This window comes from Phaseolus vulgaris, chromosome 2 (genome assembly GCF_051622355.1).
Source record: "Phaseolus vulgaris cultivar YP4 chromosome 2, ASM5162235v1, whole genome shotgun sequence".
Taxonomy (NCBI): domain Eukaryota; kingdom Viridiplantae; phylum Streptophyta; class Magnoliopsida; order Fabales; family Fabaceae; genus Phaseolus; species Phaseolus vulgaris.
In genome coordinates this window covers 7,861,737-7,879,805 of record NC_143499.1, presented here as the reverse complement: position 1 = coordinate 7,879,805, position 18,069 = coordinate 7,861,737, and the positions used below count along the sequence as shown (strand labels likewise).

At 34.5% G+C, this 18,069-nt stretch overlaps 1 protein-coding gene across 1 annotated transcript; it reads left to right on the top strand.

Annotated features, from left to right (window-relative positions):
- Window positions 1-8,675: 8,675 nt before the first annotated feature.
- On the top strand, window positions 8,676-10,152 carry LOC137809603 (L-lactate dehydrogenase B). The gene is made up of 2 exons (XM_068610716.2): window positions 8,676-9,532; window positions 9,638-10,152. Exons 1-2 carry the CDS (start codon window positions 8,918-8,920, stop codon window positions 10,079-10,081), a joined length of 1,059 nt encoding a protein of 352 aa, XP_068466817.1. The 5' UTR covers window positions 8,676-8,917; the 3' UTR covers window positions 10,082-10,152.
- The last annotated feature ends 7,917 nt before the right edge of the window (window positions 10,153-18,069 follow it).

Below are 18,069 nucleotides of genomic sequence, written 5' to 3'. Positions count from 1 at the left end.
CATTATGGCCTTAAAACCCCACTAACAACATAATTAAAATTCCACTCACAATTTTTGACCTTTTACATATCCAAACTCCCATTCTACTCTTTTCTAGTAACTTCTAACTTTAAAACCCACAAATTACATTAAAGTTTATTCAACAAAACTCCCCCATAAACTTAAATGTTTCTACCATCCATCATGCCAATCATCTTCTTGAATTTGTCGAAAAAGACTTTCGGTAGCGGTTTTGTGAAGATATCTGCAACTTGATCCTGACTTTCCACATGCACCAATTCCACACTTCCTTTCTTCACATGATCACGAATAAAGTGAAAACGAACGTCAATGTGTTTGATTCTTTCATGGTTCACTAGGTTCTTTGCCAACTCAATTGCTGATTTGTTGTCAACTTGAACCACAGTTGCACCTAGTTGCTTTAGCTCCATCTTGCCCAACAAGTTTATAAGCCATATCGCATGACATACACACCAAGATGCTGCCACATATTCAGCTTCACACGTCAATAGCGTCACAATCGGTTGCTTCTTTGAAAGCCAAGAAAATGTTGTGTTCCCCATAAAGAATACATATCCCGATGTACTTTTCCTATCATCTATGTCTCCGCACCAATCACTGTCAGAGTAACCCACCAACTTGTAATCTTATGCTTTTGAGTAGAACAATCCGAGTGATACAATACCTTGGATGTACCGTAGGACTCGCTTCAACGCCTTCCAATGTGAGTAAATCGGTTCCTCCATGAATCGACTTATGATGCCGACACTTAATGAAAGATCCGGCCTCGTGCATGTGAGATAACAAAGGCTTCCTACCAAACTTCGGTATCTACTTGCATCGACACATTCTCCTCCATCGAACTTTGAGAGTTTTGCACCTAGTTCCATTGGTATTGATACTGGGTTTCAATTTTCCATCTTGTACTTCTTCAAAATCTCCTTTGCATATGTCTCCTGTGATACAAAAATACCTGTCTCTTTTTTTCTAACCTCCAAGCCAAGGAAAAACTTCATCAATCCCAAATTTGTCATCTCAAATTCCCGTCTCATTGTGCCCTTAAACTCTTCTATCATCTCATTATTGTTACCTATAAAAATGAGATCATCAACATAAAGAGCAACAAATATCATGTTACCTCCATTGTTCTTTGCGTAAAGAGCATGCTCGTAAGGACATTGCTTGAACTCGTTCTCCTTGAAGTATATATCGATACGAGTATTCCATGCCCGCGGTGCTTGCTTCAACCCGTAAAGTGCCTTCTTCAATTTTAGCACCTTCTTCTCCTCTCCGATTTTCATGTACCTAGGTGGTTGTTCGATGTAGACTTCTTCTTCAAGCACACCATTCAAGAATGTCGACTTGACATCCATTTGAAATATCGGCCATTTAAATTGAGCCGCTTGGGAAATGAGCAATCGAATTGTCTCCATTCTTACAACGGGAGCAAACACCTCATCGTAGTCAATTCCCTCCTTTTGTTTGTACCTTCGCAACGAGTCGCGCCTTGTACCTCTCTATCTCTCCTTGAGCATTCATCTTTTTCTTGAATACCCACTTCACACCAATGGGCTGACTTCCCTCTCGCAATTCTGTTAGCTCCCATGTGTTGTTGCGGTCAATCGCTTTAATCTCCTCATCCATGGCAGTTTTCCACTTCTTGTCTCACACCGCCTCTTCAAAGCTGATATTTTATGCATCTGCCAAAAGACATACACGGTGTACCTCATTTGTCGAATCATACAAATCATGCAAACTTCAAATTTTAGGTTGTCGTGGTTCATCTTCATCATTGTTTGTTTTAGAATTTATACTTGTTGGTGCAACAATTGATGATTCTCCAACTTCAATCATAACCTCTGAAGAACTATTCCAATCCCACTCGCTTGTTTCATTTATTCGCTCATCACGACTCACCATCACCTTCTTGCTTATCGGGTCAAGGAGCTTGTATCCTTTTGTCTTCTCATCATACCCAATAAAAACATACATTTTGCTTTTGTCTTCGAGCTTCGTTCTTCGTTGATCTGGTACGTGTGCATAAGCCACACTACCAAACACTTTGAGATGAGAAACTGTTGGCTTTTGTTTGCTCCATGCCTCTTGTGGTGTTTGATCATCTAACTTCACATGTGGACATCGATTTTGCACATAGATGGCGCATTGCACAGCTTTCGCCCAAAATTCCTTTGGCATATTTTTGCTCTTAAGCATTGATCGAACCATGTCGAGAATGGTCCGGTTCTTCCTCTCGGCCACACCATTTTGTTGAGGAGTGTATGGTGTAGTTAGAAATCGCCTTATGCCTTGCTCCTCGCAATACTCCATGAAAGTCGTTGAAGTATACTCGCCACCTCTATCAGATCGTACAACTTTGATCTGTCTATCAGTTGCCCTCTCCACCATCACCTTGAACTTTTTGAACACCTCAAATGCCTCGGATTTTTCCTTTAGAAAATAAACCCAAGTCTTTCGTGAGAAATCATCGATAAAGGTAATGAAATAACTTTTATCGCCGAAGGAATCTGGAGTAATTGGTCCACATATGTCAGTATGAATCAATTCGAGAGGTTGCTTAGCCCAATATTGAGCCTTCTTTGGAAACGAGGTTCTCACATGCTTGCTGAGCACACATTCTTCACAAAATTTTCCCTCGTAGTCCATGTTGGGTAGCCTGTGCACCATATTCTTCTTCGCTAACTCTTTTAGTCCACCATGATGTAGGTGACCAAAACGGAGATGCCACAACGATGCCTTATCTTCTATGTTGACTTGCAAACATTTTTCTCGTATGCTTCTCAAATTCAGCTTGTACATCCGATTTCTTGCCATCTCAATTCGAGCAACCAAACGCCCTTGCTTGTTCTTCAAGTGTAGGAGTCGATCTTTCAAAAATATTGAGTAGCCTTTCTCCGTGAGTTGCCCCATACTCAAAATGTTGGTCTTGAGGTCTGGTATGTAATAAACATCTTAGAGTGACCCAATTAAGCCATCCTTTTGTAAGTAGCAAACCGTACCTCTCCCTTTGACCTCCACCTTTGATGCATCTCCAAATGAAACATGACCATCTTCAATCTTTTGCATATCTTTGAATCGGTACTCGTGACCGCACATATGGTTGCTTGCTCCTGAGTCGAGGTACCACAGAGTGTCACTATTAATGTTGACTTCATCTTGAGCTATCAAGAGAACACCTTAATTCGTTTCGACTTCCAAGGCTAGGTTGGTTGTTTCTTCTATCTTTATATCAGAATGACAATCTTTTGCAAAATGCCCCACTTTACCACAATTGTAACATTTGTCAGAGTTACAATCCTTCGCATAGTGACCATATTTGTGGCATTTGTAACACTCGATGTTGGAATAATTCGATCAGCCGCCTCTTCCTCTACCACGTCCTCTTCCACGCCAATTTGGTTGGCTCGACTGTTCCTTCTCCTTATAGTACCCTTCATGGTTGCTGCCTTTTCCACCACGACCGTTTCCACGACTTCCACGACCACGCCCTCTATATTGAGAATTTTGATGATAGAGTACCTTTTCGTCTTTGATTGACGCCTTGGTTTGAAGTGCTTGCTCGAGTGTTTCCTCCTTCTTCTTCTTCTTTCGTTGCTCGTGTGCCTCGAGAGAACTGGCAAGCTCGTTGATTGTGAGCGTCGTTAGGTCCTTTGACTCTTCTATTTCGCACACAATACTCTCAAAATTGTCGGCTAATGTTCTAAAAACTCTTCTCCACAACTCGTGCATCGGTCAACTTTTCACCGTTTCGGTTGAGTTGATTCACCACAGTCTGTACACGCGTAATGTAGTCAGATACACTTTCTGACTCCATCATCTTCATGCTCTCCAACTCGCCACGAAGAGTTTGTAGACGCACTTGCTTAACTCGGTCGGCTCCTTTGAACACCTTTTTTAAGATGTCCCACGCTTCTTTTGAAGTGATTGCATTGGCAATCTTCTCAAAGCCCGACTCATCAATCGCTCGGAATAACATGTATAGTGCCGCCTTATCCTTTGACCGCATCTCTTTCAATACCTTGGTTTGAGCTGCCGTATAACCTGTGGTATTTGTTGGTTCTTCGACCACCTCCCATGTATCTTGAGAACCGAGAAGAGCTTTCATTTGAATGCTCCAATTATCATATGTGGTCGCCTTCGATAACCGTGGTAGCGGTATTTGACCCATCACATTCGCCATTGGCTCTGATACCAAATTGTAAAACAAGCAATCACTCACACTTGAATTTTCTCTAAAGAAAACACTCTTCTTTGAATTTCTCTCTATTGTATTTCTTTCTTTGGTACATATTACAATTGAGAGAACATCCTATTTATAGGCTTTAGGAAGCTCTTCTAGAAAAATCTTCATTATGGCCTTAAAACCCCACTAACAACATAATTAAAATTTCACTCACAACTTTTAACCTTTTACATATCCAAACTCCCATTCTACTCTTTTCTAGTAACTTCTAACTTTAAAACCCACAAATTACATTAAAGTTTATTCAACACAACATACTACCTACCAATCAATAAAATTGGACAATGAAAGCTTCAGTAGACAATGCATGAAGCTATTATATGCATAGGAAGAAAAAGTAATTCCCGTTAACTCAGTTAAAACATATGATCAAGTTTAATTTTAAAGCAAACATCAAATTTGACGACTCCCAAATACTAGTGAAAAACATGAAAACAAGTCCTATATACTGTGTTGGAAACTCCAATTTAACTTGTCTCCATTGTTAAGGTGCAGCTTGTATATTGTTGAAGAAATTGATTTATTTGAACTGTTTTGAAGTGGGAATCCAACATGAATGTCCATATGGATGTATTGCCTATTCTAGTTCCCCTGATCAGTTTAGGACCAAATTTGAAACAGACCTAGATGAGAGTTGTGGACCAATGAAACAGGTAGCTGGAAGAAAAGTTGGACCACTTCCTTTCGGAGCATACACTGATTTTGCATGAGATCCTACATCCTGCAAAGGAGACACTCCAAAAGAAACATGGTCCATTTGCCAACACACAACAGCAATGCTTCCACCCTAATGTTCACTCCAGACAAAATCAACTTCATTCATGTGCTTCTCCATCATCAAACAAGATAACATATATGTCACCACAAATATCTGTTGATGGCACCTGTGAAACACGATAACCGTGACCATTATTAAAAAATAAATTTTAAGCTTAACTCAATCTCATAAATCCGACTTATGAGGTGAGGTTTGTATCCACTCATATACTATGAAATGTTTTCATCTTTAGTTGATGTGGATTCTCCAACACATTTGCTCATGCCGAGAATGACAGCTCGTGCGTAGAACAACATATTATGGGTGATCCGATAATAGCCTGATAGCATCACCAAATATTCACTAGGATAAACTCGAAATGACTCTGATACCATATTAAAAAGCGAACTTTAACCGGTTTAATGATATTGAATTAGGCTTAAAGTTCACTTCGTAATAGTTAATGTAATTCTGATAAAAAATTTATAGGTGCTCTAGTAACCATTCAATGCATATATTCTCCTTCTATCTATTTCGCTTCTGAAAAACCTTGCATTTCTGCATCATCCTTCTCCTACTAATAACCCTCTGCGTCATCTTTCAAGTCAGGGACCTCAGGTTAGAACAAGGGTCGGATACAAATCCAATCCCTTCGAGAGAACATAGTCTGAGCCTCAGGTTTGTAGCACCGGAATACTTAGAACAGTAGATATAAAGAAACTAACAGGATTATTTACGAGATTACAGTATTATCAAAATTTGAAATTGGATCTAGATTGAATTCAACTTAGCTTTTGAAGAGCTTTTGGTTCGATAGATTATAATATGGATACAACTTCAGGACATAGTCGGTTCGATATTTTTAAATTAAAGTTTGGTAAAAAAAAAATTCAATGATATATTTATGATCTTCTCTCTAAAATTATGATTGGTTGAAATGAAGGCACCAGATAAGTGAAAAATGACAAACCTATTTAATTTTTAATATATTCATTTTGTTTGAATTAACTTACAAAATATTTGCAGAAGTCGCGTTCACTACATGGGTTCAATTGTTGCTTTCAAAAAGGTGTGCTTCTTTTTGCACCTCCATATTTCCTGGACCTCTATATGTTATTGCGGTACTTTATACGTTTTATAATTTTAAAAATACCCTTGTAAAAAAATTAAAATGTTTGAAGTTTTAGTTACGAAAGTATTTATGTACCTTCTGGAAAAAAAATGTTTTTTGAAAACACACATTTTACCTTACATAATTTAAAAGTTTTTCTTTTATAAAAGATTTTTGAATTATAAGAAGAATGAAATACATCTAAAAACTAATATTTTCCACCACATAACCACAAAGACTGTCAAATGCTCCCAGAATATGTAAACAATAACCAAAAAACCTTAAACCAATGCAAATGGGAGTCCTAAAACGCGATTGCTCGTATGTGGCTGCTTCTTCCTACACCTCCATGCCTTCTTACCTTCTTGTACCACCCCCATATGTTTTTTATATTCCAAAAATATTCTTTTTAATATTTCGGATTACATAATCTGGAAGACTTTTTCTAGATCCAGAATTAGCTTCTAGATTATATAATCCAGAAGTCTTTTCTATACCTAAGATTAACTATGTAATCCAGAAGTTTTTTTTTCAAATGTGTGATTAGCTTTCGGATTACATAATTTAGAAGTCTTTTCTGAATATGAGATTGATTCCGGATTATATATATTCCAATTACATAATCCATAGGCTTATTTCAAATGAAAAAAAAGAGTTCCGGATTTTATAAATCTCAAAAACACTTCCGGATCCAAAAACAGCTTCTGGATTATATATGGAGGTGACACAAAAAAGGAGAAAACGGTATTTTTACATTTAGTATGGGGTGGCAAAAGAAGGTATGGAGGTGTAGGAAGAAAGAGTCCTCGTATTTACATAGTTTTCCTTTTGGGCTTCTTTAATTGCTTGATCTGTAAAAAAAAAAAGGTCTAACTGCACTGTGGGCACAAAGATTGAGTTTTGGCCCTTGAAAAAGTGTGTTGTTATTCGCACTCCTCTTTTCAAATTAAAATATTATATAGCCATGTCTACAAAAGATTAAAAAAAGTCTGTAAAAGATCAACTATCATAATCCTCATCATCACCACGGAAAATACCAGAATAAAAATATAAGAGATAAAAATTATAAAAAAGGAAGTCATCTAATTATTGTTTATACAAATAAAAGTAATATATTTTTTTATAATTATATATATTTTTTAAAATATCAATATTATTCATCTATAAAAATTATATATATATAACTTAAACGCTATTTTTAAATAAAATCACAGATGTCAGTCATCAATTTAAGTTCTTAAGAATCTTTGTGATTGTAATATTTTATGTTAATAATATTTTTTAGGAGAAAACTATATAATAGTTTCTCCAAAATTCAATAAATCAAATTAATTGATACGGCGATAATGATCCTCTGAAAGCAATCTTTACCGTAGTTCCGTCTCTTGTTTCTCTAAAATTCATAGAATGTAAGCCCCTGTAGACTTCAAGACATTAAAATAATATTAATAAAAAATAATATTTATTAGAGTGTTTAAATTTCAAGTTGAGTATCCTTAAACAATGATAATTAACTTGTCTAATTAGTAAAAGTTAAAATAAATAATATTTGTTAGTAAATTATAAACAAATCAATAGAATGTCAAGTAGTGGCGGATCTTAATAATCAAAATAAATGTACAAATTTTTTTGAGGTGTTCAATTTATAAAATATACTAAAATTAAAAAAAATTATTTATATATATATACATTTTTGTTTAAAAGTGAAGGGAGCCAAAAAGTCACAAATGTTTTTAATCTTTTTGACGTAACAAATGTTGTTCCTTGAGCTATTATCTAACGAGGTAAAGTTAGATACATGTGAATATAATTAAGTTGTTCATAAATATATTAAATTAATAAATGAAAATGTAGTAGTGTTATTCTGTGTTGTGGTATCACTTCCTTGTTTGTTGCATGATGATAAGTAACGTGAAACTGATAAAACACAAAGTGTAGCAGTGGCATACATGTGGACGTTGTTTTTTCCTAGAAGTGGAAAATAATACATCAAAACCAAACTCGCCGCACACAGAAAACAGATTCATCTAACTCAACTAAACATAACATTCTTCTCCTGTTTCCATCCTTCAAACTTTCAATAAATTAATAAAATATATTCCTTCATCCTCTCGTACCATCACTTTTTACTCTCTAATCCTCGTAAAAACAACGGAATTATAACTAAAATAATACCTTTGTTATTATATATTATTATTACTTATTTTTGCATGTGTTAATAATTTATTATATGGGTAGTGATAATTTGACACCCTGCTACAAATTACATCCATCTTATGTCTATTATTTTACAAAAATATCTCTATCACATAAGTAATTCAAAGGTGTAATTTGGAGCAAAGGAAAAATGGGTGGGGTGTGAAAAAATCTATTTATTATATTGTTGATAAAGTCAGTGAATAGCCACGGAAAATGACATCAAACCGACACGTTCTTCTTCTTGTCCCTTGAAGAAGTTAACTCCTTAAGAAATCTAGAAACTGTAGAAAATTCAAAAGTCCTTCTCATTCTGGATCTGTAGCTAGAAAGTTTGAAGAGAAAATGAACTACAGAGACACATGGTGGAATGGCCCCACAAAGGTTTAGATCAACGGAGAAGTCTAAGAGTTGACCATTGAAAAGCATTTGCATCTTTCTTTCCAAGCCCAACGCTTCAAAACCATTTACTTTAGTCCCAAGTTTTATGTTTTCTTGGCTTTCACACCTTAGTATAAATATGCATGCCTCTTACAACAACAAGAACAAATAAATCCATCTTATAACCTTCACACACATTCACACCAAGACAATGGCAATGCACAAGAGCAGTTCCGGTTCAGCATTGGGTCCAGGAGGCTTAGACCTAACTCAAGCCTTCTTTAAGTCCATCATGAATGCTGAACCTTCTTCTCCCACAAAGCGCCACACCAAAATCTCCGTTGTTGGTGCGGGCAACGTGGGAATGGCCATAGCCCAAACCATCCTCACTCAAGATCTCACCGACGAGCTTGTCCTCGTCGATGCCATTCCTGATAAACTCCGCGGCGAGATGCTGGACCTACAGCACGCCGCCGCCTTCCTCCCCCGCACTAGAATTCAGGCCTCAACCGACTACTCCGTGACTGTGGGCTCCGACCTCTGCATTGTCACCGCCGGCGCCCGCCAAATCCACGGCGAGTCCAGGCTGAACCTCCTACAAAGGAATGTCAGCCTCTTTAAGAAAATCATACCCCCTTTGGTTCGTTACTCTCCCGACACCATTCTCCTTATCGTTTCGAATCCCGTCGACGTGCTCACTTACGTGGCATGGAAACTTTCCGGTTTCCCTTCAAACCGTGTCATCGGCTCCGGCACTAACTTGGACTCCTCACGCTTTCGTTTCCTCATCGCTGATCATCTTGATGTAAACGCTCAAGATGTCCAGGTTAATTATTTTTTTCAAGTATTTAATTATAAATTACTTTCATAGTTACGTGAATGTTGTTTTGTTATATATGTATGTATGTATGTTGTGATTCTGTGATTGCAGGCTTTTATAGTGGGAGAACACGGTGACAGCTCAGTGGCTTTGTGGTCTAGCATTAGTGTTGGGGGTGTTCCAGTGCTGAGCTTTTTGGAGAAGCAGCAAATTACGTACGAGAAGGAAATGTTGGAGGCCATACACAAAGAAGTTACAGAGAGTGCTTATGAGGTTATAAGGCTAAAAGGGTACACTTCTTGGGCGATAGGATACTCGGTGGCAAACTTGGCACGAAGCATTCTTAGGGACCAAAGGAGGGTCCACCCTGTGTCGGTTCTTGCAAAGGGTTTTTATGATATCCAAGATGGGGAAGTGTTCCTCAGCTTGCCTGCACAACTTGGAAGAGGAGGGGTATTGGGTGTCACCAATGTGCATTTGACTCAAGAGGAGAAACACAGGCTTATGGACTCAGCTACCACAATCCTCCAAGTTCAGAATCACTTGTCTATTTGATCATTTCTTAGATACTCCTCTTGTCCTTTTTCCCAAATTCTTGTTAATTGTAGTAACTACTTTTTCTTGTTTCTTCGATATTAGATAATAAATATGATCTGATATATATTATATTGTTACCTATAATTACTTTTTCAATTTTAACTGTTTTATCAATTATAAATACTTCATGAGTTATAACTCTTCTATAAGTTATAAGTGATCTATCTATTAATATATGTTATTTCTATTTTTATTGTTTTATGTGTATATAAATAGAATACTCAATGTAAGTTTGTAATAATTTTTTATTAATAAAATATATCATTTTCTTTTCTTCCTTTCTCTAAATGAGATATATAAAATTAATATGGTATAAGAGTCATTTTATAGCATATCATAGTGAGTGTTTGTTGGATTTATCAAATCATCAACTATCGGCCACTCATAATATATAATCTCATGCACGAGTTCGAGGGTATCGGCGTGAAAGGTGTGTGTTAGAGATCTCACGTCGATTAGAGATTAGGACATTTCATAATATATAACTGACTACAAACCTCACCATATAACCATTTTGTGGATGGATCTCACTGTTGATGTTTGGAATGATGTGCGCAATAGGTTTTTGCAAGGTGATAATTTTCGCATTGCGACCTTGCAAGTAGAGATATATGGGCTAAAGCAAGGTGATATGACGGTGTTAGAATATTTCATGAGATTAAAAATATTATGGGAGGAATTAGAGATATTTGAATCGTTGCCAAAGTGTTCTTGTGTAAACCCATGTAGTTGGGGTGTTGTTACTTGTGCTAGAACCTACCGAACCACAAGCTATGTTATATGATTCTTGTGAGATCTCAATGAACAATACATTCAAGTTCAGTCTCAAATAATGTTAATGGATCCATGCCATCTATTACATGGATGTTCTCTCTAATCGTTAAGCAAGAACAGGAATTTGGGACATGAGACACCACTTCTCATTGATAACAATGAGACTAACAAGGTGTTGATGAATACCATGGTTGATCCACAAAATTTCAGTGGAAGACAAGGTGGAGGTCACGATTTTCATGGACGAGGCAAAAGGGGAAACAATTTTCGTTTTTATACGTATTGTGGTAGAAATAATCATATAGTGGATACATGTTATCAGAAACATGGTTTTCCGCCACGTTAAAAATTCAAGCAAGGAGCAACAAAATCTGCTCATACGGCTGCATTCATTAATGCTAAAAAAGATGCTACTCCTTTCGAGGCTAATTCACCCAATATTAACATTTAGATTTCTCAAGAATAGTACAACAGTTTAATGGATTTGATTAAACAATCATCCTTTCAGACCCATGCTTTGAATCATATCAGTACATCTCAAATTAATTCAGTCAAATCAGATAAGTTTTCTAATAACTAGTATTAGACACAGGGGTTGCGGATCACATATGCTACAAATCGTTTCTTCTCCATTCGTAGTATTTCTCCTGTATTAGTCTCTTTACCTAACAAAAGTCAATTAAGTGTTAATTAGTCTGGTATAGTTCAAATATCTCCCTTACTCACTTTGATTGATATTTTATGTGCACCTTCATTTCACGTCAATTTGATTTTTGTTATAAATTGACCACAAATCACAATTGTTTAACCATTTTTCAACCTTCTATTTCTTTCATTATTCAGATGCAACCATGGAGAGTGATTGGTACAATTGAGAGATCACACAACCTTTATCAATTGAGGACTTCTAGTATCCATCATGTCACAAATAAAAATTGGGACGAGTAGGTTTAGCTTCCTTCCCTAAAGGACTTCTCATATGCCCAATTTGATAACTACACCTCTTATTTATGCTATATGGACCTACTCTAGCTTATTCTACTATTTGGACCCCTCAAGTCAACCCAAATTATTTACAACATATTTTAATCATTAAGAAGACCAGCAGGAAGAACTTTAGATGCTCTGGTCTTTGTCAAATTCTCCCTCTGGTGAGGTCTCCACTTGTATGTTGAGATGACTTCTCATAGTGTAAATGCTCATTTGCATCCTTGGTCATCTTCTTGTTGGCTTGGCTTGTATCACACGCTATGCTATTTTTTTTATGAAAATCATTTTCCTTTTTATAAGGATAATATAGATACCAATTTGGACACACATGATGTGTTTAAGCATTTGCTTCCTTTTATTTCTAATAATGATATTGTTGTGGCTACACCTGTTAGTGATATTGTTTCTTTAATTTCTGAAACTGTATTACCATTTAGTCTTCCTGCTACTAGTTCTTCTAAAATATTTACTTGATACTGATGTTTTACAACACAAATATTTTGATCCACAACCTTCATCTATTCGAGTTTCTACTCGTCTTTAACAACAACTTGGATACTTGAAGGACCATCACACTACTTTCTTCTCTTTAAAGATGTTATCAATTGATAAGTGTCATATTTCAGTAATATTTCATATTAAAATACAAACACTTATGGGTATGTATTGATAAAATAACTATAATTTAACTTTTAATTTATGAATTGAAACCATTTTAAATATTATATGATTATAATATGAATAAGAATGATTTATTCCCAAGTTTGTGTTAATTTTAGGATTCTTGGGGAAAAGGCTAGGGGAGAATAAACAAGATGAAAAGGGAAGGTTGGAAAGCTCAAAACTCGCCTAAACCAGAATAATTCTAGAGGAACTCGCCCAAGCGAGCCCAAACTCGCCCAGGCGAGCCCAATCACGCCTAGGCGAGAAGTTACTTAGTTCAAGCCCATATAGGTTAAATATGAGGTGTGATACACAACCCTAGACATCATTGGAGAATAGAAGGTGATAGAAAACACTAGAGGAGACAATCGTCAAGGAGAAACATTTTGGATTTCTTTTCTTACATTCCATGCTTGTAATGACCAACATGAGTGGTTAATTCTACCCTTTCAGATTGAGAGTAATTTGTTCAAACTCTCATGTATTGAGATGATATTTAAATATAATATTTTGTTCTTGATTGATGATTGGTATTGTCATTTTATTCTTAATGCTTGTTTTATCATGATTTTGATCCTTAGATTTGACTGAAAAATATTTATAAGCATCTGAACAAAATAATAATGATTAACATATTTGAATTCTAGGAATATATTTGAAATGTTAATTGCTATCAATATCTTCTCATAAGGATAAAGAGTTTTTATAAATATGCGAGGAATCAATATTTAGGAGACTATCTTGATAATTTTATATGCGATAAATTGATATGAATGAATTTTATAAGGGCATAAATATCAATCAAAGAGAGAATATTATAATAATTTTCAAAATACAAAAGAGTGAGAAGGATGAACCATAATCCCAATTTTCCCAGTTGAATCAACAACTTTCCCAATTGAATCAACAACTTTTTACTTTGCTTTATTTACATTCTTGCAATCATACACAACAAACTTCCAACAAAATTTATTATAGTGTTTTCTATTCAGTGAATCTTATACTTGAGAATTCAATTGTTCCTTGTGGGTTCAATATTAGGGACAATGTTGATGACATTATGTTGTTTGACAATGATCTATAGGAAATTCAGCGTGTTAAAACTCATCTTCATAACTCATTTAGTATCCAAGACCTTGGTACTCTTCGCTATTTCTTGGGATTTGAGATAAGTCATTCACCTTCTGATATTGTTCTCAATCAACAAAAATATTTTTTAGATCTTCTTTGTGATAATGGTTTATTAGCTTGCAAACCCGCCTCTTCTCCCATGGAACCATCTTTTCCTCTCTTTGAAAGTGAAGGTTCATTACTTTTGAATCCAAGTGAATATAGAAGATTGATTAAGCGTTTGCTATACCTTACTCACACTAGGTACGATATTTGAAAGGTTGTCTTGGTCTTGATTTATTCTTTTCCAGTTATAATCAAATTGTTATCAAAGCTTTTTCTGATTCGGATTGGGGAACTTGCATTGATTCTAGAAACTCTATAATTGATTATTGTGTGTTTATGGGAAACTCTTTCATTTCATGGAAGTCTAAAAAGCACCGTGTCTAGATCTTCTTCAAAGACAGAATATAGAGTACTAACTTCACTTGTTTGTGAACTTTAGTGATTACAATATTTGTGCCATGATTTGCATACTAATATTTCTGAATTTTTTGTTGTCTATTGTGACAATAAATCTTTTATATGCATAGCAAAAAATCCCACGTTTCAGTTTTTTTTATCAGCAATGGATAAAATAAATGAAAGGAACACCCACAAACCTACCATGTTACAAGCAGAGCCAGAACTTAAAAACTACAATACACACAAAGCAAACCAACAAAACTTTGGCTTTGCACTAAACCAGTTTAAAGAACAGGCCCTAAAAGCTTCCTCACAAGATACCACGTACTGTAGGGGATTTCCAGTGTGTGGCATCTGGGGAGTGGTACCCTCAACCCCATTCCTGCGACCTTGTGTGGATGGCTCAAGACTGACATCACAGCGCATGAGGACTGCATGGAGTTGACACAGATTTGGTCCATGCAATCATTCAACATCTTAAAGAACAGTTTAGCTTCTTAGGACTGTCACGTGAAGCAACTTTACTTGATTCAATTCTAACAGAATGGTAAGGCACATAACCATCCTTCACCCTATGCATGAGAGTAAGCTGCATGTCCTAGCTTTCCACTGGACCTCAAATGAGAAGCACACGTAAATATAGCAACAGCCAATTACTTACACATAACTACACAACATCAATATGTGCTTCCCTTCCATTCCAGCATATCAATTCCTTCCAGACTCCTTGGCTGATAAGCATCCAACACAACCAACAAACACCCTCCTTTCCTGCTTATAGTCTTCATTTAGATAGTTAAAACCTGCATCAGCTTGTATACACCTACTAGGATACTCTTGTCGTGCCAGAAGAGCACCTCAACCCATCCAAATTGGCCCACACAACCCGCTAGTAATCCCACAAAGAGTTCATGCAACGCTGAATATGCACCAATTAGTACCTATCGGGTACACTGTGAGTCCCCTTCTCGGCACCAATTAGCACCAACACTGCCATATTGGATCTACACGAATAAACCTACAACGGCGTCCCCTTCACAGCATCTAAAAGCTCCTACTAGCAGTTCCAACAATCACAGACCCACATCCCTTCATAGTATACACCATGGCTCTCAATCAGTCTATACCCCAACCAGTCAGTTACAGAGGACCAGCACAGGGGCCACGGCCAGCAGATACTTAACCACATTCACCTCACCACCAATGCCTTTTGCCGAGAACGAAACAGATTGAAATTGATTGTCATTTCGTTCGGATTAAACTTTAAGAAGGTCTCATTCATTTAATTACAATTTCTTCTTCTAATAAGTGACTGATATGTTGACCAAACATCTACATCCTCAATTATTTCGTGATAACTTATCCAGGTTGAACATGAAAGATATACATGCTTCAACTTGTGGAACGCTATTAAATGATAAATATCTCATATAATATGTTAGATTTTTAGTTGTAACTATTTTATATTTTATCAAGTTATAACTGTTTTATCAGTTATAGCTAAACAATTATAACTATTTTATCAGTTATAACTACTTTATTAGTATTTATTATTTTTATTTTTTTTTATCTTTTTAGGTGTTATATAAATAGAGTACTCAATAATGTGTGAAATTTTTTTATTAATAAAATATTTTTTTTTTCTTTTCTCTTTCTGTCAATAAATGGAGATATATAAAACTAATAATGCATATTTTTTATTTACTGTAAAACTAGTCAAACTTAAAGAAAACCATTGATGGGCTTATTAGTCCAGCTAAAGGAACAAGGTTATTTAGATATCCAACAAAATTTAAACCAGGTCTAACTTACTTTGACTTATCGATTATAAAAATATAATATATTTATTCATACTTAAACACAAGAAAAATAAAATAATATCTCAATATAATTAAATATTGATTAAGTTTATCTGAATAAATGTAAATATTTTAAAAAAATAATTAACTAAATATTTATTTTTCATAGATGTTGTTTATTTTTCATATTAAGTTTGAAAAAGTATTTGGAAAAAGTGTTTTTAAATGAAAATAATACAATTAAATTCTACATCTTAACCTTTTTAAATTATTATATGAACTAAATTTTTTTCATTGTATTAGATATAGAAAATAATATATTTATAACTCATTTTTTGCTCAAACACAACAGGCCTAACCAACGGAGTTATTGCAGACAAAAAAAAAAGAATGAAGCATTGAGCAGTTTAAATAAATTAGTGTTTCTTCCTGCACCGCACAAAGTTCTTCCTGCACTCTATCAAAAGAGTGAAAAGACCAAAATATTCTATTTAATCCGGTCTCATTCCGGAAGCTCTTTCTAGAATACATTTTAGAAAAATTATTTTTAAAGTACATTCCAGAATATATTATACACGTTCCAAAAATCTTATTATGAAAATCTTTTCCAGAAAATGTTTTTCAGAATTTCTGAAAAACATTTTCTAGAATATACTTATAAATTCAAGAAATGGGTGTCTAAAAAGATTCTGGAAAAATTATTCCGAAAATCATTTAAAAAATAGTAAAATTGTATTTTTAGATATTAATGGAACTTTGTGGAGTACAGGAAGAAACACTCAATAAATTAAGCAAATTCTTCCTGCACCATATCAATTTTAACCTTCAACATATCAATTTTTTAAATTTCCAAAACTACCCTCCTGCACCATATCAATTTTAACCTCCACCAAATCAATTTTTTAAATTTCTAAAATTACCCTTATTCCAAATTAAAAAATCCAAAATAATAATTATAATTGAGAAATAAAAAAAAACATGCTGGAAAAAAAATTCTGAACACAAAACTAAAAATACATTCTGGATTAAAAAATTTCAGAATTCAAAAATATGTTCCGAAAATTGAAATCCAAAATATTTCAGATAAAAGTTTCAAAAATAATTTTTCCATTTTTGTGTAAGGTTATTTTCGTCATTTAAGAAGGGTATTTTTGTCATTTTCTAGAGCTGATTGGGTGCATGCTGAAATTGATATAGTGGAGGGAGAAATTGCCAATAAATTATTGTTTACATTGTTACTATGTGCATGATTTGGGTTATTGGGCTAAGTGGTTTATACTTAAGAAATTAAGATATGATCATACTTTCTTAGTACGAGGGCAACGTTAATTAAGTATTACATACATTCATAATTCGTAACAGGATATATAACGAAATGGAAAACGTATAATAAATAAAGTATAAAATTTAGTTGGAGTTTCATAGGGTTTTCTTAGTTTTTTTTTTCTTTATATTTTTTATTTTATTATATCTTTGCATGGAAGGTTAAATCTTTTTTGTTGATTCTTTTTGTAATTCTCTCCATTGAGTTATGATGTTTTGTTCAATAATTTTTATTTTTTTTTAAGTATAAAGTTTAGTAGAAGATATTGTAGGATAATTTATAATTAGTTTTTTTACATAAATTCTTGATTTTATTAATAAAATAAAGTAAATACAAATAACCAACCTATCACATAACAAGTTTTTTGTTATATCTGGCTTATGCGTCTATATGTATCCAAGACTTCTCTTTATGTTTGTATGTGCATGTATAATAAAAATATAGTTTTTGTTTCTTCTTCACATGGTATAGAGAGCACTAGAGGTCTTCACATGGTATAGAGAGCACTAGAGGTCTTCACATGGTATAATAAAAAAAAAATTCTCATACTTTCAATACTTGTATTTCTCTAAAATTAGATGATAATTTTCTTATTTAATAATAACAAGTATTCTCCTTAGTGAAAAGTCTAAAATTTCTACATTCTTTGGAGATTGAAGATACTTCCTTAAAATTTCATTCCATTGAAGATATACAAAACAACGACATAAACCCAACTCTTTTTCAACATGAGTAGCAAAACCAACTATTTTTCGTATGGCTTCTTGCATTTATAACAACTCCAATCTTGGTAAAAATGATAGGTATTAACCCATCTTTTC